Raw genomic sequence first — 25,424 nt, forward strand, 5'->3', positions numbered from 1 at the left:
TCTGTTTAAAATTATTTTCTGTAATTCGTATTCTTTCTTCCTGAAAAGACAAATCTTTGTTTGTCAAAAATGCTTACTATCATATGTACTTGCTTATGAGTGAAGTCTACATGCTAACAACATCGACCCTGATCTGCTGTTCCATGATGCACTGGTAGAATGGTGTCTATGTTGTTCTACTGATTTTTCCTAACAAACTGCAAAGACCAAGATCTTTGCGATGTGATCTGGGTCTGTGCAGTTTGAAGTTGGATCAGACTTATAAATGGTATCTGTTCTCTGACTCTCGCATTCTTATTGTTTTAATTCCAAAAGGAGTCACCTACACAATCTTACATATTTTATATGGCTATTACAATTTGTGAAGCATGACATATGTTGAGGGAATATAGATGTTCTGGACTCTATAGTCCTGGCCAAATGCATCGCAATATGAAACTGTTATGGACTCTATCCTGGCCAAATGCATCGCAATATGAAACTGTTATGGACTCTATCCTGGCCAAATGCATCGCAATATGAAACTGTTATAGACTCTATCCTGGCCAAATGCATCGCAATATGAAACTGTTATGGACTCTATCCTGGCCAAATGCATCACAATATGAAACTGTTATAGACTTTATAATCGTTGCCAAATGCATTGCAATATGAAATCTGATATGGAATTTATAATCGTTGCCAAATGCATATCAATATGAAATCTGATATGGACTTTATAATCGTTGCCAAATGCATTGCAATATGAAGTTTGCTATGAACTCTATGATCCTGGCCAAATGCACTGCAATTTGAAATTTGTTATGGGCAAATTACAATATGAAATTTGTTATGGACTTTATGATCCTGGCCAAATGCACTGCAATTTGAAATTTGTTATGGGCAAATTACAATATGAAATTTGTTATGGACTTTATGATCCTGGCAAAATGCACTGCAATACTGAAACCCTGCTGAGTCATACCAAAGACTTATAAAAATGATACTAGCAGCTGCCTCGATTGGTGATCAGCATTAAGAGGTCAGTGTTAGGACTGATCGGCCTGGTGTAAAAATAATGTGACTGGGTGGGACATGATTCCACATGTCTGCAGCATGATGCCCCAGTGTTAGACATCACTATAAATTGCCATACTGCAGAGATCACAGTGATATGACTAAAAATCTAAATCACACATGAAAAGTCTTAAGTCTTTTTAACATCTTTATTCCATATTCTATACTTGCTTCCAAGTTGAATCCAACTGAGAACTGAACAGACCTTGATATGCCATCACATTTTGCGCTGGTAGATCAAGGTTAATGAAGTCTGTTAGCAGTAATCAGTAGAACAAACAACATAGATCTAGAGCTGCTGGCACATTATGTACCAGCTGATTAGGATCTCTGTTGTCTGTAGTTGGACTTGGCTTAAAAGCAAGTATATAAAGTTTACCAAAAATAACAAATAAGAGATCTGCTTTTTGTCAAGCATTCCTTTTATTTATCTTGAAAACAAAATACTCAAACCCAGAGCTGAAAATTAACACTAATCATAATCTGGGGTACGATGGACATTACAGGCATCAATACTGATATCAAAGTGATCAATATGCACTGCTTCTGAGAATAAAATTCTAAATTAAACTGAAGAAACATCCACATAAGGAATTTCTGCAATTTTCAAATACTGAACAATTTTGTTGAATTCATTACAGTCACGAATATCATGTCAAAATGAGTAATCAAATTAAATGAAATTATTTTAGCTACATATCTGAGGCTGATCAAGAGGGGACAATATTTGAGGCTGATCAAGAAGGGACAATATTTGAGGCTGATCAAGAGGGGACAATATTTGAGGCTGATCAAGAGGGGACAATATTTGAGGCTGATCAAGAAGGGACAATATTTGAGGCTGATCAAGAAGGGACAATATTTGAGGCTGATCAAGAGGGAACGATATTTGAGGCTGATCAAGAGGGGACAATATTTGAGGCTGATCAAGAGGGAACGATATTTGAGGCTGATCAAGAGGGGCCAATATTAAAATATTGTGCTGATGTGCCAGTAATTATATGTATATCAAATAATAAATCCCACCTGCCCCGCCACTTTCAGTTCAGAAAACTGGTTATAGTGTCTTTTGACCTAATGAACTTATACCCTTAATGCAAAGGTTCCTAACCAGTCATGTCAATATTTCATTCCAATGAATCCTTAGCTTCTGTCCCAATATTTAATGATGGACTAAATATATAAACTATAAAGGGCCCCTTAATGTATGAAGAAGGGTGAGTTGGTGGAGTGAAAGCAAGGACAACAGTTCAGTTCAGTTCCAAATACTCAAAAATATATATACTTATATGTAAGTTAAGTCCAACTACAGACAACATAGACCCTAAAATGCTGTAGCATCATGTGCCAGCAGATCAGGGTATATCTATTTTGCTTGTTCTACTGATTACTCTAAACAAACTGCATAGAACCAGATCTGCCAGGGCATAATGCAACGAAGATCTGGGGCTATAAAGTTTGCAGTTGGATCCGACTTATAAAGAAGTATATACAGTACATGCATCATTCACCAAGACAGCGTTTTGAACTGATGTATTTTAGTAGGAGTTGCTACTGATTATAAAATGAATAAAAAAAAAGAAAAGAAAAGAAAAGGAATATTCTAAAACTTTCTTAAACATTACAAAGAAAGTAGACCAAAACTATCCCCACTGGAAAATGTTTTTTTTGTAACATGGATGGTAATGAGTCATTGATTGATACTAATGATCATAAAGAGGGAACTGAGGAAAAATCAGAACCTACCTTCACAAATATCACAGTATGGTCGGACCTGATGGCGGCTGCCATGGTATTTGGTAGGAGGGGGACTGTCTGACATTTCTTGGAGTGGGCAATCCTCTGTCTCGTGTTGGTCAAACACATCACAGATATCACAAAATATACGAGGAGGAGCACGAATGCTTGGAGATCTAAAGAAAAAAGAAAAAAATATAAATCTGGAAAAAAGAAAGGAGGAGATTCTTTGCTTTCTTGAGCTACTGTTTCTAGAAACAAAGATTCTTTTATGCAGTTCTGTGTTTTGGCAGTTTATAGACACAAGAGACTCCTCTTTTATGCTGAGCCAGCCTCAAAAGCTAGAAAGCAAAAAATAAAGCACACCACTGTGCTTAAGGTAACAAACAATATTGAGTTTAGTCTAGGTTGTGGATGGACAGATGGGCATGTACATGAAGGGCATAATGACTACTATGTCAAGCTTCCATCAAGGCTGGCTGTTAAAAAATGATAAACATGACAGGAACCAAACTAATCCATGGAAAGCTTGCTTATAAGTGAATTTGGGGAGAAGACTTAAATTAATTTCTACCATCAAACATGTGCTTTTACCTGTTAGCGTAAGCAAATTATATTGTCACAGTGGCAATAAGTCTGGTATTGCAACTGTGATAATATCACTGCTGCAACTACTTTCTTTTTTCATTTAGGAAATGTATCTTTACACTGAATTCATTTTTCTTCTTCTTCTCTCTCAATATTTCTAACTGAACATCAATAAAATATTCCTACAATATACATTTATGAATGTACTCTAAACAAGTCAAACGTCTCTAAAAGGGCCCGACACTCCAATACCCAAAAAGAATAGCCACGAATCCAAGAAAAGACACTTTTTTCTTTTTAACTACTGAGTGTTGAAAACTCCATGTTCATATCACCATGCATTCAGGAAGTATACAGCTACAAGATTTTCAAGATGGCCACCATAATCGTACCACATTGATTATAGAAAGAAAATATTTTTCAAATGCTTTTTTATTATTAATGGAAAATAAAATTGGGTAAATTTCACTATCAATGTTATTCAAGGGAGTTAAATCAAAAACAGAACTGAAGAAAACCAATGTGACCTCCAAGATAACTATCATAGAGGTTATTTAAAAGGTTGATATGAATTAAAATGTGTACATTTCCAACATTTTCTGAGAATTATTTCTAAATAATTCTGTAAAATCTTTACCCGTTTCCATTTTTCCATTCTTACGAACTACATTTCCTTGGTGGAAGTATCATTCTTTATGTTACCTTAAAGAAACAGGAATTATGTACCTTAAAATCTCACTTATAAGATGAATTCAACTGCAAACTAACAGACCCAGATCTGTCGTTGCATGATGCACCATCAGATTTGGATCCATGCAGTATGTTAGGAGTAATCAGTAGAACAAAAAATATAGACCCAGATCCACAGGTACATTATTAGACAGCATATCAGGATCTTGGTTGTTTGCAGTTTGATACTGTAAATGAGATTAGGACTATTAATCTGGGCTAACTTTAGGAAATAATGGCAGGTTATCAGTTACACAACCTTTTCTTCTGTCTCCCAATTATTAACAGAGTCATCATATCCTTTCCATTACACCTGCATACACTTTTTGCCATTTTTTAAACTGTTAATATTTTCACAATCTTCAAGATGTCATATTGCGCACTGTGTAGAGATAACTCCTTCATAGCTTATTCCCTCAATATGCACTCCACTTAAGTCTCCTAATTTATGTATTACATGTACTATAGGGTCTCCAAAAACGACTTCTCTAATTTACCCGCACCCCCCCCTTGTGAAGATAGTAAAACCACTCTTAGCAGAAACTGACCTTTATATTAAGATCCCGATTTTCTCACCTATTTAATATTTGGGTGCTCCATAGGCATCTGTTATAAGAGAGCCAAAATAAATTAATTTATATTTTTGACCTGTTGCAGCGATTACTGGCTAAAATTTGGACATGCCTAAAGAGCTGTGATATGATTTATTGTATCCATCAGAAAGGTTTTGCAATGTATTTACCCCATTTTCACATTTCATTTTCAGTAAAATATTTCCATGTTCTTGCATTCTGAAAACACATCTCCCTCTATTAAAATATATCTATAACCACTAGGGCCCCGAGTGGCCGAGTGGTCTAAAGCGCTCACCGTTACGGATCACTGCCATCTCACCTCTGTCCGCGTCAGTTCGAGTCTCGGATTCGGCTAATGTGGTTATGTGAGAAAGCTTGCCAGTAGCTTCTCATGGGTCAGTGGTTCTTTCCGGGGTTTTTCTGGGTTCTTCCTCCACCATTAATACTGGCCGCCATGTATGGCCTATCTTGTGCTGAAAAGTGGCGTTAAAACCCTACAACAACAACAACATAACCATTATTTTGAGGAATACTTGGCAGATAGATCAGTTATGACCAAATGTGTTACCCTTGTTAAATAAAACAAAATTATTATTATTATTTAACTTGTGATCTGCTTTCAATTAAGTCTGCCTATAACTGGTTGTCTGAATGATGAACATAAACTCTTCTATATTTGAATCCTTTCTTGCCTTGCTTGTGTACTGTGTAAGGATGTGTGATTTAGATTTTTTTAACGTAGCTTTAAAACAATTTCAGTCATATTGCTACGATGTCTGCAGTGTGACAGTTTATAGTGATGTCTAGCACTGGGGCATCATGCCGCAGACATGTAGCACGATGTCCCACCCAGTCACATTATCCCGACACCAGGCCAACCAGTCCTAACACTAACCTCTTAATGCTGAGCGCCAAGAGAAGCAGCTGTTAGTACCCTTTTTGTAAGTCTTTGGTACGACTTGGGTGGGGATCGAACCTGCGACCTCCTGCATCCAAGGAGGACACTCTAACCACTAGGCCACTGGAGCGGTCACTGTGTAAGGAGGCTCTTTTATTAACCAATCTTCAAGTCCGGAATATTTTATTGGTCTTTGCATTTACTTTATTATTATCTTCATCTCATTCAATTTGCCTCCATAATTAATACTTGCTAAGGCAACTGGACTTTTTAGGATCATTACATATATCCATTAAATACTTTTCTTGGTTAATATGTCATTTCATTATTAATAATTATATAAGTTTTTTGACCTTATCAATATTTCATTTCAGTCCAAAAATGATGATAGATGTATTTTACAAAATTAATTTGCAACATGCCCACTGCAGTAAACTTAAACCTCTCCTTCTTAACTGTACATCAGAAAGAAATCACTTACCAGCCCCAGAGAGAGGCCATTTCTCTCTTAAAGATCTTTTCATCAAACAATGGTAATTAATCCCCAATTTGGAATTCTTTAAAATAATTTTCACACAGATCATTATGTGAGTCATATATGGGGCCAGAACCTTCCCAGCTCCTTTCTGGCTGACCTGGGCTGCTTCATTTGTACATATGTTGGCTCATTTGACCTTTATATATATATGTGTGTTACAAGGTTTCCATTTAATGAACACTGCACATGATCAGCACCTTCCCAACACCTCTGTGATTGACCTGAGCTGCTCCATTTTGCATTTACATAGCAATTTATATTATAATTTTGTTTTATTTTTAAAATTATCATATAGTGGTTATGATCTGCTTTAGATATATCTAGCTTTAGGTATTAAATTCTGCTCAATTATATATGCAAAATATTTTATGTGGAAACCTGGTTTAGATCCATCAGCCTTTTGGTTGAAGCATCCTAGACTTAGAGCAACTGTGACATTTATTTCAGATGCTTATATTTTAATTTCCAGTCCATAAGATGAGTGACAGTTACTTTCCAGCTGCTAGCTAGTTGAGTTATATAATTTTTTAAAAGAAAATCTACACATGTTTATATAATCAATAATTATATACATTGAGAGATTTTAATAATGTATGGCTAAAACCTAAATAATTTACAACATGAGAGTGGAATTTTCCAGTCAGCCTAATCAACAAGTAAATGCAATAAATATTTGTGATTGTCTCATGAAAAAACAATTAAGATCATTAAATATAAAATTCTTTATGAAATACCGAAAACAAATACATTTTTTTGGAGAAGTCTGAAGAGGGATTGTTGAATTTATCATTCAATTTAAGTGTTTGAAATATTTGACAGTGATCATTACCTTACGACTAAGTCAATTTTTCCTACAGCCCTGGAAATATTATCATAGTTATGATAGATGCAATGTTCTAGTGTTGTTAACATAAGTAAAAAAAACGATGTCTTTCCAAAACCAAGATCACTGTGAAACTTGGCAGCAAAAACCCCTTTTTGGGGGAATAATTTTGTGTTACACCCATGCATATCAGGGTGTTATCTATAGAGAAGAAGTCTAACCCTGTTCATACCTGAACAACACTTCATTCATAGTTGTGTTCTATACACAATGGATACACTTTTCCAAGTGAAAAGACTTACTTAAAATCTATCTCCATGGAGTCTCCGTGTGCACCATTTACAACACCTGACTCCATGGCCTCCAAACGGATCTTCAATTCATCATTCTTTTTCTGAAGGTCCACAATCACAGCATTCAGGAAAGATACCTGAAATTATGCAATATATTGGTATGATCATCTGGACAGGGGAGTGGCGATTACAAGATTTTTAAGATGACCAATATGGTGACCATATTGGACATCTACGTGGCACCATTTTTACGTAGGACCAACCTGACATTGTATTTTAAAATGGCTGCTCTGGTGGCAAAATTAGAGTTCAGATTGGCAACATTTTAATTGGGGACCAATCAGGCATCATGAATTATACGGGTGTGACTGAAGTTCATTTTAATGACAGAATAGTTCATATTTTATAATCTGATATTGGATTTTGTGACAGCAGAAAATAATAATATCATGAATAATGTTATCCTTATAAAATAAAAAAAATCTCAAGTACTAATTTCCATAAATTATACCTATTTGATCTGGTAAAGTGTCAAAAATATTTCATTACAATCTATATATGGCAGAAGTAATAAAAAGCATGCACGCTAAGCATTGACTTCACCAGAAATCTGCAACAAGATTCCATCTTATGTGCTTTTCTCAAATACTAATCCCACTTCCCTGCATATTTAGTTTAACTTCTGAAATAAATTTTTCATATTACATTAACATCCAGAGGAATTTAATCATCACTTTCTAGGAAAGTTCTGTGGTACAATCTTCATTTTTCAGTCATCGAGATAATCTGTAGTTATGTTCAATACCACATGCATCATGATGGTCTTCTTGCAGCAACTGTATAGCAGGACAAGTTCACAGGTGGGTTTGGCAAGTATTTGTTTACACTAATTTAATATATTATGTGGATCAAAAAATTAGGAAATCATTTTCAAGTACATGTATGCACAAATCAGCTCATATCATGGTATATGAATCTGATTTCCTCATATTAGAAATGTATTCAGTAATAGCAATATGCTCTCATATTCCATTTCCCCAACAGAATATTGCCCAGTACCTATCATCAATAGTACTGGCAATGTGCTCTCATATTCCATTTCCACAACAGAATATTGCCCAGTATCTAACATCAATAGTACTGGCAATATGCTCTCATATTCCATTTCCCCAACAGAATACTGCCCAGTACATATCATCAATAGTAATGGCAATGTGCTCTCGTATCCCATTTCCCCAGCAGAATATTGCCCAGTATCTAACATCAATATTAATGGCAATGTGCTCTCATATCCCATTTCCCCAACAGAATATTCCCCAGTAACTAACATCAATAGTACTGGCGATGTGCTCTCATATTCCATTTCCCCAATGGAATATTCCCCAGTACCTATCATCAATAGTAATGACAAGGTACTCTCATATTCCATTTCCTCAATGGAATATTGCCCAGTACCTATCATCAATAGTAATGACAATGTACTCTCATATTCCATTTCCTCAATGGAATATTGCCCAGTACCTATCATCAATAGTAATGACAAGGTACTCTCATATTCCATTTCCTCAATGGAATATTGCCCAGTACCTATCATCAATAGTAATGACAAGGTACTCTCATATTCCATTTCCTCAATGGAATATTGCCCAGTACCTATCATCAATAGTAATGACAATGTACTCTCATATTCCATTTCCTCAATGGAATATTGCCCAGTACCTATCATCAATAGTAATGACAACGTACTCTCATATTCCATTTCCCCAATGGAATACTGCCCAGTACCTATCATCAATAGTAATGACAATGTACTCTCATATTCCATTTCCCCAATGGAATACTGCCCAGTACCTGTGATCAGTAGTACTGGCAATGTGCTCTCATATTCCATTTCCCCAATGGAATATTACCCAGTACCTATCATCAATAGTAACATCAATGTGCTCTCATATTCCATTTCCCCAATGGAATATTGCTTAGTACTTATCATCAGTAGTAATGACAATGTGCTCTCATATTCTATTTCCTCAATGGAATATTGCTTAGTTCCTATCATCAATAGTAATGGCAATGTGCTCTCATTTTCCATTTCCCCAATGGAATATTGTCCAGTACTTATCATCAATAGTAACGCCAATGTGCTCTCATATTCCATTTCCCCAATGGCATAGTGACCAGTACCTGTGACCAACCATGCCTCTTACCACTGTAATTCACTGAATCAGGCATAGTAATTGTTTTCACACATTATTATATGTCATGAGTTAGGAAAAATGTCTGAAAACAGATAATTCAGTGATTTGGTGATTCATATGTTGGAGTGTTTCAGGCTTAATTGCTAAGTTATTCAATGTGCTTAAAATTGGCATAAACTGTGATGAACACCAATTTTCTTGAACTTCAGTGCTGTTACGATTCTCATACATTTCTCAATTACACTGGATTGTTTCAGTAAATATTAATTATAAATGAGTATAATATGTGCTTGGAAAGTAAAGACAGACACAAAACTTGCTCTTCTATGTAAAACATGGAGTAATTTTGCATTAATTACTATAGTACTAGAGTCATTACATTAAAAAAGATAGACACAAAACTTGCTCTTCTATGTAAAACATGGAGTAATTTTGCTTTTTTTATATTAAAGTACTAGAGTCATTACATTACAAAGCATGCACAATAATGAAAGATTTCATGCAAAAAAAATTTCATTCAATCTCCATTGTTCCTCATCTTTAATAAATGCATGATGATATAGTTTTTTTACAGCACTATAGAAACCAATGATATTAAGATGATTTATCTGTTTGTTGGTTTTAACTGCACTTTTAACATTATTCTCTGTATTATGCCAAGGAAATTAGAATTATTGCTTTTCCCAAGGACACACCAAGGTAATTGGTCTCAGGCTGACTTGGGTGGGTAGTGAACCCATGACTCTTGGATTACAAGTCCAATGCTCAACCAAGGTAGTTCCTGTGGCTCCCAGGTATTAAAATAAACAAAGAAACAAGTAATAGATTTTACCATCACATACAGCTTTATAAGGCTAACATCACTATATGTCTATGCTCATTAATTTTTAATACAAGTGGAACATCACATAAATTAATACCTGGAACAACAATTTAGCACATACAGGAAATAATTTAATTAAATATAATATTAGCCACTTATCATAATTTAATTGATACAAATGATAATTTAATTGAGATTATTGATGATTTAACTGATATATATGCTTGCTGCTGATAATTAAAATTATATGAAACATTTATTTCTCAATTCAAGGGTTATACATTCTTATTCATCATTTTGGTTGTGAAATCCAGCCAGTCAAACATAAATGACGCTTTAAAAAGGCCGACTTGGCAGAGTTGTATTTCATATAGCAGACAGGGTATATACTCTATTCTTATAGTAAGGAATGTAAAAATAGATGCACATTTACTATTGTTTACAAATTATGCAACTCAAAAACTTAATCAGTTATATAATTCTAGTTAAATTATTTTTTGTTGTTGTTGGGGGATCAGTCTTCAAGCACATGTTAGGAACAAAATGAGCATGCTGTTTTGTCTGTGCATGAATGACATAAATACATAATTTATAACAGATTAACAAAGTTCATCCAAAAATAAAATCAAAGAAACTATTGGTTCAAACTGCAGAACAAATTCTCAATAAATGTCTTTGGTTACATTGAATATATTCAAGATCCTACAAAATCCTCAATACTTACTTGTTCATCAACTGTCTCATTCTCCTCTTTCAACTTTGCAACACGAGAGTTGTCTATGAACAGAATAAGTAAAATTATTAATAATGTACCTAACATTATGCTGGTTGTTGCATTACACAATAAAAATGGACTCTATCAATCTTCTTCTGGTGATGATGTATGTTTGAAATATTATAAGACAAAGATTAAAATCAGAGTATTGTTGATACTGAGATGGGAAGTGAAATGTCAAAAGGAGATTCTTAGTTACATGTGATCAGTTACATGACAATTCTCATTGCTGTCAGGGATGCAAGAGACAACAGGTACAAGACACCATGGCATCCATATCTGATTGCAAGTAAATTTTAAAGACCGTAATACTTGGTTTGGTCATATTCAGTTAAGTGATTTTTGACAGAAAGGCATTTAAAGTTTTTTGGCACTTTTCAACCTGAACAGCCTTCTTGACAAGATGCTTCCCATAAAACTTACTCTGAACTTCTGCAGTTTTGAGAAACTGCACAAAGGATTTGTTAAATATTTTTAAACAGTGGTCGTATTGAAATTTGATCAGTAATATTTTAACAAATTTGAAAGGCCCTCATCATCATCAGATGATTTCCTCAAATTTTTAGTTCTGTTCAGCAATTTTTGAAAAGACATAATTTTAATGATTTGTCTTCTTTCTTTTAGAAACAGTGATTATATATGATTAATTTTTTTACAATCTTTAAAGGTTCTCATGCCTTTTTGTCAAAATCTAGTCAATTTTATTTAGCAGTGTTTGAGAATCAGCCATTTGAAGACTTTTATATTTTTATTAATTAAGACTGTTTTTGATAACTAACTGGCAATATTTGGGATGTCACCATGGACATGGGGATGAAAAACATGTCCAATGTGAACTTCTGCATATCATAAGTGGTGAGTGGAGGCAATCTTTCTGGCCTAGAATACCAGCCATGATGATTTCATACTTGGAATGTTTATATAAACAATCAGACTGTATTATAAGGATCTTATCATTTTTTATTTTGCCTTTATCTTAGGTTCATATGTCTTTTAGGGGATGCCTCAACCTACTTGGCACTGTAGAGCCAGGATAATAATGCTTTCTGCCCAATTTCATTAAACCATATACCTGACAAATTTAGGGAGATAGAGAGAGATGTGATATTATAATGTAGTGCTACTATAGTCATGATTTTTGTGTGACTTTTTTAATGCTAGTCTACTAAGAAAATGTGACAGTAGAATATGTTTAATCTAATGAAATCTATGACTGAAAATAGTCAAGAAGCATCCATGACATGAACATGCAATAAAACTTGGATAAACAAAGTCTTTTTCTATCATGACTATACAACTGTATGCATGGTTTTACAATCTAAAACTGTTTCAGAATAAATATAAAAAAATTGAAAATTAAGCAGCTTTTGCAGAAAATGTATTATAGCTTTTAAATGATACCAAAATATGACTTATTTTAATGAAGATGAAGAAATGCATATGTTGTTGTTGTTGTAGGGTTTAATGCCATTTTTCAGCACACGATAGGCTATACATGGTGGCCAGCATTAATGGTGGAGGAAGAACCTGGGAAGAACTACTGACCCACGAGAAGTTACTGGCAAGCTTTCTCACATCCCCACATTGGATGAATCTGAGACTCAAACTTATGCAGACAGAGGTGAGATGGCAGTGATCCGTAATGGAAAGTGCTTTAGACCACTCGGCCACTCAGGGCCCCAGAAATGCATATGAGATTGAGACTGAAAAGTGGTTCAAATTATTTCAAAGACTGAATTTTACACAAGGATATGGCCCTTAAAGTTATAATTAGATTTATAAAAGCTTCAGCACTATGCAGAAAATTTATTTAGCTTATCAATGATTACAAATATGATTTCATGTCAAGGAATATTAGTAAATCCATACAGCAGAACAATCGGTACACATTTGACATTTGCAACAGAAAAGTGGTTCAAGTTATTTCAAATAAGAATTTTATACTCTCGTTTTGACCTAAGCATGGCCTTAAAAATTAAATTGGCTTTCTAAAAGCTTGTGAAGTTTACTGAAAATTTATTTTGCTTTCACATGATACCATATAAAACTTGATTAAATGAAAAAATGTTGAAAAGAAAACATTTGGAAAGAGCGTATACAAATGATATCATTTTTTAAAACTATAATTAATATGTCCAAGACATATCTTGTGAAAATATCCAACCACATTAAGACACACAAAATATGAAGATACATGTTCTTGCTGCCCCAAATTTGCTCTTGTTTAATCACACACTGCTATGTGACATTACCAAGATCTTTTGATATGGTAGTCATCTGTGGAATTTAAAGGAAACAAATGGGCTATACACTCACTTCAACAGATAGTCACCACTGAAATGGACAATGTTAATGGTAAGCTTGAATCTTTTTCACACAGCCATCCGTTACTGCAGACTCGGGTCTCAGCTTACCAATCAATTGGGTACCATCAACTTAAAAACTTGAACATATCTAAGTTGTACTTTTATGAAAAAAGTCACTTCAATTTTATTAAAATCTGAAGGAATATACAGCATATTTTGATTGTAAATACAAGCGAGACAGTGAGATATTTGGAGAGCCATACCGTCCGTAATCTATACTTGCTGTAAGAACTAAAACAATAAAGCTGTGAATTTTGCCTTGTATATATATTTACTGAATCAATATCTATTTATTTAAGGACATTCTTTAAAATGTATTCATATTTTCAGAACTGTGTCAAAATCACCCAATACAGACTACATTACATCTAGTTCTGCTGAGCATGGAAAAGTGCTTCCCGAATGTCAACAGGTCAGATATCTAGGTTAGTTTTTGATGATTTAATGGAGTGCTTCTAAAATAGTTGCTGACAAGACAGTGTAGACAGTGGACACATTTGGGGACATGATAATGGTTGCTGACATAAGAAAGGGGACACAGTTGGGGACATGGTAATGGTTGCTGACATAAGAAAGGGGACACAGTTGGGGACATGGTAATGGTTGTTGACATAAGAAAGGGGACACAGTTGGGGACATGGTAATGGTTGCTGACATAAGAAAGGGGACACAGTTGGGGACATGGTAATGGTTGCTGACATAAGAAAGGGGACACAGTTGGGGACATGGTAATGGTTGCTGACATAAGAAAGGGGACACAGTTGGGGACATGGTAATGGTTGTTGACATAAGAAAGCAGGCAGCCATGCTCATCTACTAAGCAACAAATGGAAATATTACATTAGCAACCATGGATAACTGTGCATGTAATCCATTTATTGTGGATACATATCAAAGTACATAAAAGAGCTTTCTTATTCAAGAAAAAAAGGATAGAAGCATACTTAATACAAATAATATATTTGATGGACTTATTCTGAAGTAACTATGATATAACCCTAACAAAAGTAGGCATTTGTGATCCTCATAGTTACTTTGCTATACGTTGGTTACTTAGACTATCACATCAAAATACACTGAAGAGACAACAGAAAATAGATTTACACAGCAGAACAATTTTAACAGCCAAGCCACAAAGAGCATTAGTGGGTACCCTGCATTTTTTTATACTCCTGTTTCAATGAGCAATTAACTGGTTCTACTTTTGCATATTAATGTATGTCTACTGATATTAACCAAAGGTAAAAAAAAGTTGGTCCTAATACTCTACGTTATGAATCTAATCAAATAAATATGCCAATAGCTTCTTATCTATCTGTTCATAGTGTGAGAAATGTTGCTTGAATTTGACCCTAACCACCGATTGACCCCTAGCAAAATAAACCTTCTAAACACATCAGTGTATAACAAGTGTTCTACAGAAGCAAAGTTTTCAAATGTATCCTTGAGCTGAATTATTACCTTTTGTATTTGACTTGTAATTTAACAATCATTGACATTGCAGCTGCTGACACCACCACGACAGTTAAACCTATGTTTCACTATGCTAACACTGGCAAGAAAATAACCCTGAATGGTACATACCTGTGGAATTGTTGATTATGTTGCCATTTGTTTCAAACTCGGCAAGTTTTCGCTCTAAATTTTTTACTCGAGTAGTCAACTCTTCCTTTTCTTTTTCCAGTTTTTTATTGAGGGACATGTACCCGGATAGCACAGATTTCTCATTCTCTAAAGTTGAAACCTAAAATTAAAAAATAACACCTTATTAGATATAAACTTGACAGCTGAAGTTGGTACATGCATCTGTAAACAGGAAATGTGGTCATGGAACATGAATACCTACCTCGATGTAGTGTCTGAAAAGACCTGAAAGTAAAACTTAACTAAGGTGTGACAGATGGGCATGGATGACACAATGTTCCACCTCCATTGTCATTATGGCTAAAAGAATCTCAAACTTGCTATGTTACCAACTAAGCTCTATCAGTTTTAGTCATAAAACTGCTACAGGGTACAGGCACTATGTACCATTTAGTCATAAAACTGCTACAGGGTACAGGCACTATGTACCATTTTTAAAAATTCATTTGTAAGAAAACAACTCATATTGGTCACACTGGTAAAATAATTTTTGCATTTGGGCATGGACAGCCTTGCACTTTTTGCCCAAGACTACGTCAGATCAACATTAGCCAAACCAATTATGGCAATTACAAAACAACCTGTTATCTATTTAGGAATGTTTCTAATGTGCAACTATTCAAGTGCAGTTTATAGTAAGTTTAATAAATAGATATACATAATCTTTTTTATTGATTGACCTGGAGCTGAGTAATATGTGAAACAAAAGTGATTCAAAAGGTAAAGATGGTCAGTGATAAAACAAGCTCCATTGCACAGCAATCTACAATAACAATATAAGTCATGCACCTACCAACATTTCTGTAACTGGATCCTGTTGGTAGGTACATGACTTAACAGATTAAAATGCAAAGAACAGGATCCAGTTACAGAAATGTTGGTAGGTATATGACTTAACAGATTAAAATGCAAAGAACAGGATCCAGTTACAGAAATGTTGGTAGGTATATGACTTAACAGATTAAAATGCAAAGAACAGGATCCAGTTACAGAAATGTTGGTTGGTACTTAACAGATTAAAATGCAAAGCGTAGGATCCAGTTACAGAAATGTTGGTAGGTGCATGACTTATCAGATTAAAATGCAAAGATTTTGTTCTGAAACAGTCATGTATTTTCTTTCTTCTCTCTTTGATTCCATTGCAGATTCAACAAATATGGTGGTAGTTATAGTACCTAATTAGAACAAAAAGTGATGGTAACTACATTAATATGTTCAAGATCAGATTGACTGATTGGATCACTTGCATGAAGACAGATTTAGCAAAGTGTAACAATTTTGTTTATGGATACTCAAATGGCTATGGAATGGAATGACGTACTGGGATGTTCCTGAGAATTTTCCAGTGTCAGTAACTGTATTATTTCTCAATAAACTAAACTAAAACTATTTAAATTTTGCAAAAGTGGTGAATGCGCTGCTTTGAAAATATTTCACTATTAAATTGACAATGCATGATGAGCAGTCATAAATTATTTCATCTGATTTGTCAACAGAACTACGCTATTATCTCATGAAAAGGTTTTAACTGCCCAATATAACTGAGATATAATGAGAAATACTATATTTTAAACTGATGAGTTATAAATATCATTTAAATCTAAGACAAAGCTTAATCAGTCACATGGTCTGAATCAGCTTGAACAAAAATGGTCCAAATATGCTTGCCCAAATCATCAATGGTCAGAATCTGCTTGAATAAAAATGGTCCAAATATGCTTGCCAAGTCATCAATGGTTAGAATCAGCTTGAACAAAAATGGTCCAAATATGTTTGCCCAAATCATCAATGGTCAGAATCAGACTCCAGACAGTACAGCATTCAGTTGTGCCCAAGTTTGGGGTTTTCCTGTCAATTTATTTACAATGCAAGTGATGTCTATCAGTAAACCATATGCTTTTGTTTATCATATGACTATTTTGTAACTTAGATTAAAAAAAACATGTAAGATCCTTTGATAAACATGTAATGACATTAATAACGATATCATCAAGGAATGTCAGGCAAAGCTATCTGATTTCATTTCAAAGTTACCTGCGACTGCAGCAAGTCCAATTTCTTTGTCTTCTCCTCCAACAGGCTACTAGAGTTATCTACCTTTTCTTCCAACACAGCCTTATCCCATTCTAGAGATTCCACTTCCCCTTTGTGTCTGTTTGAAGTGAAAATTGAAATCATTGTAATTTTTATGCCAACAAATTAAAATGAGCTTTAGGACTAATGTTCTTTTTTTCCCTCACAACAATTTAGGTGAGCAACTGAACAGGCATTTATAGCTACTATTTCCAATACATATCAAAGTAAACCAAACTGTTTATGCAAATTTACCATATTAAGAATATTTGTGTGAATTAGTGTGTCATTATTACAAATAAAAAATAACCAAAAAAAGCAAATATACTGAAACAACTGTGGCTGAAATAAAATGAAAAAAGTATCAGGTAGTTTTACCTGAGAAGCATATTAGATTAAGATTCATGTCACTACTTACCAAAATGATTTTTTCAATATTTTAATGACAGATGCACTTTCAGACTGACAGAAAGTCAGACAAAAAATACAAAATGTAACAATGTGTTTCCTTCATCTTAGGATGTGAGTATACATTTGACTTCATTGATTTTGATAATGCCTAAATAATTTTTTTTAAATTTTGAGTATGGAACTTGAAGTTAGAAAATACCAGAATTACATGTGATTATCTGAAGTGCATCCTTGTCATTAAAATTTGGCATGCTTGTGTGTGTGTGTGTGTGTGTGTGTGTGTTTTGGATTTTTAACATAGCTTTTTTTAAAAATCAGTTATATTGCGATAATGTCTGCAGTGTAACATTTTATAGTGATGTCTAGCACTGGGGCATCATGCTGCAGACATGCAGCATTGTGTGCCACCCAGTCACATTATCCTGACACCAGGCTGACCAGTCCTAACACTAACCTCTAAATGCATAGAACCACATGAGGCAACTCCTAGTACCATTGTTAAAAGTCTCTGGTATGACTCGGCTGAGGTTTGAACCAGTGACCTCCCTCATCCAAGGCAGATGCTCCAACCACTAGGCCACCAGAGCAGTCAGCATGCTCGTAGAGAAACCAAAGTGAAGAGCATTCTTAATTTCAAATGAAGATATGGATTATGATTTCAGACCTTTAACTGAACTAAAGGTTCAATCTCAAGAATTTTTTAAGAATATGGAATCTGGACTACTTTCTCATCGTCAGTATTAAAAACTACGTTTGTGCCACTGCTTTATTTGTAACATCAATCCCTGTATATCTAGCAGATTTTTCATATGTAGATATATAGATAACTAGAGAGAGAGAGAAATAAACACATATAAGCTTGAAACCAAGCAGTATGTACCAATTCTTTTCTCTGATATTCCTTCCACCCATCATCTAGTTTTAGAATGAGTAAATCAAAACTTTAATACCACTGTGAAAGTTTAAATCGACACATATGTACTTGCTGACAAGTCAGGTCAAACTGCAAACAAGACAGACTCTGATTTTACTCCACATAATAAACAGGAAGATCACATTTCATTATATTTGCTCTAATGATTATTAACAGCACAGCTGGTGCATTATGTGATGCAGATTTGGGCTGATGCATCAAAAGTGCAATAAGTTGTATAAGTGACACAAACATGGACAAATGCATCATGTGCCATTTCCACATTTTATATGAAAACTATTAGATAATCCTGTCAGGTTCTAATGAATCTTATGACTGGAGCCAAGGTTTCTGTAATGCTGCACCTGAACTACCATCTAATGAAGTCTGATAGTCCAATAGCTTGCATATGATATCAAGAATTGTTAAATTATATTTCTTCACAACATACCTCAAAAAATACTGCACAATGGAAAAATAATTTGTAACAGCTTACAACATAAAAAAGGAGTGTCCTGAAACTTACTGTGGCACACTCATGTGTTATCTCGGCCTTTTTTGAGACAACTAAATTTAAACTGGGCTGCCAGGTTCTTTTCCTGGTAGCCACTTGGGCTAACATTAAACTGTGAAATAAGTTCAATCCTGCAAACAGCAAAACATACATATAAACTGCCACAAGTACAGTGTTTTACTGCAAGTGTCATGTCACAATGTGGTATTGAATATACAAAATCAATACAAATCAGACTTAATTTTTTTTCATTTTAATACTTGTTCCAGAAGAATTCACTGTCATTATATAACAATTTACCTACAATTAACCTTGAAGAAAAAAGACTGACAAATGTTTATGAAAAATGAAAGTATACCTAATACTGTACAAACTGTGGCCTATTATGCAAAGGAATAAGGTCCAAGCATTGTCTGATATTACCCATCTTTCTGAAATCCACGTAACAGACAAGCTGTTGATCATAGCCTGTATATCATGCCCATCCCCAAGATTCAATCACGAAATGATTTATTTAGTTAGGAAAAACCTACATTATAAAAGATATACACAAGTATGAAGATATATTTCAAATCTTTAGAGACAAGGATAAAATGGTATAGAAGTAGCAAAGTGGTTAATTAAGGGCAATGACTGATGCAAAGAAGGTGTGATTAACAAAAAATGTAATGTCTGCCACATAGGTAATATGGAGTGAAAGATTCAAGAATGAAGATAACTCTTTCAAATTTTTTTTTTTTTCTGACTTTTTAGGAACATAGTCCTAGCTGAAGTCTATTGGCATCATTTGTACAAATCATGAAATTTTGATACAAGATGTCATCAAAATAATATGATTTTGAGAAGATGAAAACAGAAAATGTTAACAGATCATAAATAATGCATGACAAATGCAGGGACATACCAAAAGTACACTTAACCTTATAAGCTGATGAGCTAAAAAAACCTTCCAACACATTGCATGTAAACTATACACGATTTTCTACTGGTCCTCATAGATTTGTACACATTGTAATAAGGCAAGAGATACAGGCATTCATATTTAACAAATAATACATTTAAATACACCATAAGGCTCATCCTAGCAATATGTCAGAAGTACTGATGGCACTGCTGAATGTACATGTTTGACAGTCTACTGTGATACTGCTAGCAATGCACAAAATTTACAATTCAGTGTATTTATTTTTTCAAGTATGATTGATTGACTGGATAATTTCTCATTATAATGTTAATATTTTATGTAAATTACACAAAATATTAATTCAGAAGCTAATTATCAATCTTAATAAGGATTATCACAGCAATGTCCATTTCACTGAGGACTTCTCAGAGATGGGGTTTAAAATGTCCATTTCATCCAGGACTTCGTAGAGATGGGGCGTATAATGTCCATTTCATCCAGGATTTCTCAGACAGAGATGGGACTTATCATGTTCATTTCATTCAGGACTTCTCAGAGACGGGGCTTTTCATTCAGGACTTTTCAGATAGAGATGGTGTTTTTAATGTCCATTTCTTTCAGGACTTCTCTGATACAGATGGGGCTTATTTACAAAAGTCCCTGAACTGACAGCAAATTTTATTACATAATATCACATCACAAGTTTGATGTTTCATGCTTCATCATGATCATGGAGGTTATTTAATATTTTTACCATTACAACATTATATTCAATAGCTAACATAGAATAATTCACACAAATACTTGACTGTAACATTCACACAAATAATTGTAACGTTCACACAAATACTTGACTGTAACATTCACACAAATACTTGACTGTAACATTCACACAAATAATTGTAACATTCACACAAATACTTGACTGTAACATAGTTGGATGCACTGTATACATTCACTTACAAATCAGAAGCAAACTGCACAAACTCAGATTTGCCATCACATAATGCGCTGGCAGATCTGGGTTTTTGCAGTTTGTTAGGAGTAATCAAGAGAAAAACAACAATGATCATGATCTGTCAATGTATTATGTTACAGTAGGTCAAGGTCTATGTTATTTGCAGTTGGACCACTTGTAAGTGAGTATATACAGTACTATCTTGATTATGAATCCTAAGTATATGCACAAACAAATATTTCTCACAAAGTATAAACCAGAACAGAATAAAACATTTTAACAACAATTATATCCAGAATTTGGGAAAATGTGTTCACTGGCATACACATTGTAGTTCCTTGAACTTTGTTACCATCTATACTTGCATACAAGCAGAATCAATTGCAAACAACAGAGACACATAATGCACCAGCAGATTACAGTTTACATTGTTTGTTATACTGATTACTGCAAGAAAACTGCACAGATCCAGATCTGCCATCACATTATGCGATGGCAGATCTTGGTCTGTGCAGTTTGCAGTTGGACATGACTTCTAAGTGAGTATATACAATACCCTTGAACACTTTACGTTATATGCAGACATGTATAATCTTTCATCTAACAAAAAGACATACTAATCACGCAGAGTATTTACAAATTAATAATGGTACAATACAACAAGCACAGACTGATAAATCATATAAAATCTAAATAAAACAAAAAATAATACAGCTATCATGCACAATGATGTATAACAAGGCATAATGAAATATTCTTACCCAACTGAGAGATTACTGGTTAAACGCACATGTCAATATTGGAAAGAAAAACAGAAAAATGTATCAATATTTAAACACTGCTTCTGATTACATATTTGTTTTGAACATTTAGTGACACAAATTCTTTCCTTATTACTCTATACAAATCTGGGTTATACATTCCAAATCTCCATTTACTGTTTTTGGCAAAATTTGAGATATGTGAAAAACTGAGAAACAAGAGTCGTTGGCTGCTTTCTGTAGAGATTTCTTCTAATGCTGTTGATTGCATAATGGTATGAAAACAAATATCTCAAGGTTTCTTTTGTTTATAAACATTCGTCTATATTTGACAGCACATCAACATCATTTATCAAAAATTGAAATGCCTCTATTTCCAGATGCTTTCTGTCTGAGTTGGTCAATATTTTGTTTAAGTATTTTTTTCTTCTTCACATAAGTTTGTGCAAATGTTCTACTTTTAGTAATGGTGGCTATTTTTGATGGTAAATCATTATCATTTCTATAAATATTGAAAGTCTTTAAGCAAAGAAGCTTTCTGTAAAATTTATTCAAATTCTGTCAAGTACCTTGTATGCAAAATATTTCAACACTGTTTATTTTTTAGTAGTAGCCACCATATTTGATAGCATCATTTGTACAAACGACCAACTTGCTGGCCATAGTGGTTGCTGAAGTGCTCTGTTTTATTTTAGGGCCAACAAACCATCATTAGAGGTCTTTCAATGAAAACCCATGTTAATATGAGGGTAGCAATAACAAAAATTTAAAGATTGGTGCCTTGGTAGCCATACTGGATGACAGGTTGGTTACCATTTGCATTCGGGATCAACTAGACATCAAATAAAGTCCAAGTGAAAACCCTATCTTTTTCATTTAGGATGATTTTCAAACTGGCAACAGCATACTGGATGTTCAAGCGAAGGCGCCATTTTCATTTGGGATTAACTATACAAAATGCAAAGTCTTTTTACTGAAAACCCTATGTCAATATGTCCATTCAATCAAGAGTATAAATTAAAACATTTTCAAAATGGATGTTATTGTTGTCATACTAGATATCAGACAGCACTATTTTCATTAGCAAGAGTCCCTCAAAAGAACTGACACTCTACTGGGCAAAAGAATATCCAGAAATTCAAGATAGGACCATTTCTTCCTTTTAACGGTTGAGTGCTGAAACCAACTCTGATATTCTTCAATAATAACACAATTTTCAAATAAGATGTGGTACACATATTGGATGTCACTTGGCATTATTTTCATTTAGGACAAAGGTGATATCATTATAAGTCCTTTGGTGAAAAACCCATGTTATAATTATCATCCATTCAGTGGGAACAGTGACGAGATTTTCAAGACAGCTGTTATGGCAGCCATATTGGATGAACACTTGCACTATTTTCATTTATAACCAACTAGGTATGACAAGATGTCTATTACTGGAAAAAAAAGTTTGCAAAGGAGTAGATATAATAATATTTACAAGATATGACTTTCTATTCAGGAGCAGCAATTACAAGATTTTCAAGATGGTGGCCATAATGGATGTCAGATCAGCACAATTTTTATTTAAGACCAACTGGACATCACAAGAAGTCTTTTGATGAAAATATGTTCAAGTAAAGTTGTGATAACAAACCTTTTAAGATAACTGCCAACTGACTGTCAGACTGGCTTAAGTTTTATTTAGGACCAGCTAGACATCATAAAAAGTCTTTTAAAAAAAAAACCATGCTGAAAAGACCATGTAGTAAGAACAATTAGCAATAAAAAAATCTTTTAAGATGACTGCAGCAATGGCCATATTTGATGTTAGATCACTACCATTTTCATACACAACCAACTAGACTTCATGAAAAGTCTTTTAGTGAAAACCTTATGTTAATATTACCATCCATTCAGGAGGAGTAGCTATAACAAGATGTTCAAGATGGCTACCCTGGTGGCAATATTAGACATCAGATTGGTACCATTTGTATTTAGGACCAACTAGACATCATGAGAAGTCATTCATGAAAACCCAATTTTAATATGACCATCCATTCAGGAGGAACTGCAATAACAAGATTTTGAAGATGGCTGCACTGGTGACCATATTTGATGTAAAAATCGACACCATTTTCATATAAGAGCAACTAGACATCATGAGAAGTCTTCTAGTAAGCCCTATGTTAATATAACCATCTATTCAGAAGTGACAAACTTTTTAAGATGACCACTGGTGGCCATATTAGATGTCAGTTTTGCATCAGTTTTAGTTAGGATCAACTAGACATCATAAGAAGTCTTCTAGTGAAGCCCTATGTTAATACAACCATCTATTCTTCAGAAGTGATAAACTTTTCAAGATGACCAATGATGGCCATATTAGATGTCAGCTTTGCATCATTTTTAGTTAGGATCAACTAGACATCATAAGAAAACCCCATGCTGACATGACCAGCCATTCAGGATGAGAAATGATCCATTCAGGATGAGAAGGATGAGAAGTGATCCATTCAGGATGAGAAGTGATCCATTCAGGATGAGAGTGATCCATTCAGGATGAGAAGTGATCCATTCAGGAGCAGTAGTGATCCATTCAGGATGAGAAGTGATCCATTCAGGACAAGAAGTGATCCATTCACGAGGAGTAGCGATAACAAGATTTTCAAGATGGCTTTTCCATTATGGCAATATTGGACACTACATCATACCAAGTTGCTTAGTGAAAACTCCATGTTGATATGACCATCTATTCAGGAGGAGTAAAGATAACAAGATTGTCAATTTTCATTTAGGACCAGCTAGACCATGGGATGAATGTTTTAATAAAGTTTCAAGGCATTCCTACAAGCAGATTGGGAGTAGCAATAACGAACTTTTGCTAACTGATGGACAGATATTGGATGATGGACAACAGATAACATACCATTCCATAAACTCGGGCTAACAGGCACCATTTTTATTTTGGAAAAACAAGAGATCATAAGAAGTCTTTGAGTGAAATCCCACTGCAAACTTAGCATCAATTCGGAATTACCAATAACAAGATTTTCAGAATGGTGGTCAGGCTGGATTGTCAGATCTGCACCATTTTCATTTAGAACCAACCAGATAGTATAAGGAGTCTTTTAGTCAATTCCCCATGTCAATGGAGAGCTGCCATTTCCACTTAGGACCAACTAGACTTTGGAATGTAGTTTTGGGGACAAAAAAAACCATGTTGATACAACCATCCTTTCAGAAGAAGCAGCAGTATCAAGGTTTAAAGGTCAGATCAGCATTGTTTTCATTTAAGACTAACCCGATACAACAAGTCTTCTAGAAAAAATTATATGTTGATATGATTTCCTGTATATGACTAGTGATAAAAAGATTTTCAAGATGGTTGTCATGGTGGTCATATTCGGTGTCATGTCAATACCATTTTCATTTAAGACTAACACGGAAGTCTTATGGTGAAAACCCAATGTTGATATGATCATCCATCTACAAGGAGTAGTATGAACAAGATTTTTGAGCTGGCCCTTATAGTGGCCATACTGGAGATTACAGAAGCACCATTTTCATTTATGACCAACTAGACATCTTACGAAGTCTTTTGTTGAAAACCCTATATCAATATGAGATTCCATTCATGAGGAGTAGCAATAACAATACACCACTCCCTCGATAACCTGCACCCTGATAACTTGCAAACCGACTTATAACGTGGGGTCAGGCATGGATCCCATTGTTTAAACCAGAAAATACCCCCAGAATTGATCCCTATTTGTTGAACTTGAAGAAAATAGCGATCATAATTGGTAATGGAAACTTTGATGTATCACTTGTGTTATCATATAAAATGGTAGATAGGACCTGG

General features: G+C 34.4%; 1 protein-coding gene across 13 annotated transcripts in view; it reads right to left on the minus strand.

Annotated features, from left to right (window-relative positions):
* The window catches only part of LOC149775740 (uncharacterized), a 194,377-nt gene that overhangs the window by 26,241 nt on the left and 142,712 nt on the right, over positions 1-25,424 (minus strand). For 11 of the 13 annotated variants that reach the window (XM_089944251.1, XM_089944253.1, XM_089944257.1 and 8 more), the window contains 6 exons: positions 21,575-21,589; positions 17,075-17,192; positions 14,981-15,140; positions 10,980-11,032; positions 7,247-7,374; positions 2,803-2,969 (listed from right to left, as the gene is read on the minus strand). In XM_089944251.1, the coding sequence (XP_089800377.1) occupies positions 2,803-2,969; positions 7,247-7,374; positions 10,980-11,032; positions 14,981-15,140; positions 17,075-17,192; positions 21,575-21,589 (641 nt within the window). The remainder of the gene's footprint in view (positions 1-2,802; positions 2,970-7,246; positions 7,375-10,979; positions 11,033-14,980; positions 15,141-17,074; positions 17,193-21,574; positions 21,590-25,424) is intronic. The other 2 variants (XM_089944255.1, XM_089944248.1) reach the window with 1 other exon arrangement.

The sequence above is a fragment of the Sinohyriopsis cumingii genome, chromosome 19 (assembly GCF_028554795.1).
Source record: "Sinohyriopsis cumingii isolate HCF-2022 chromosome 19, ASM2855479v2, whole genome shotgun sequence".
In the NCBI taxonomy this organism is placed as follows: domain Eukaryota; kingdom Metazoa; phylum Mollusca; class Bivalvia; order Unionida; family Unionidae; genus Sinohyriopsis; species Sinohyriopsis cumingii.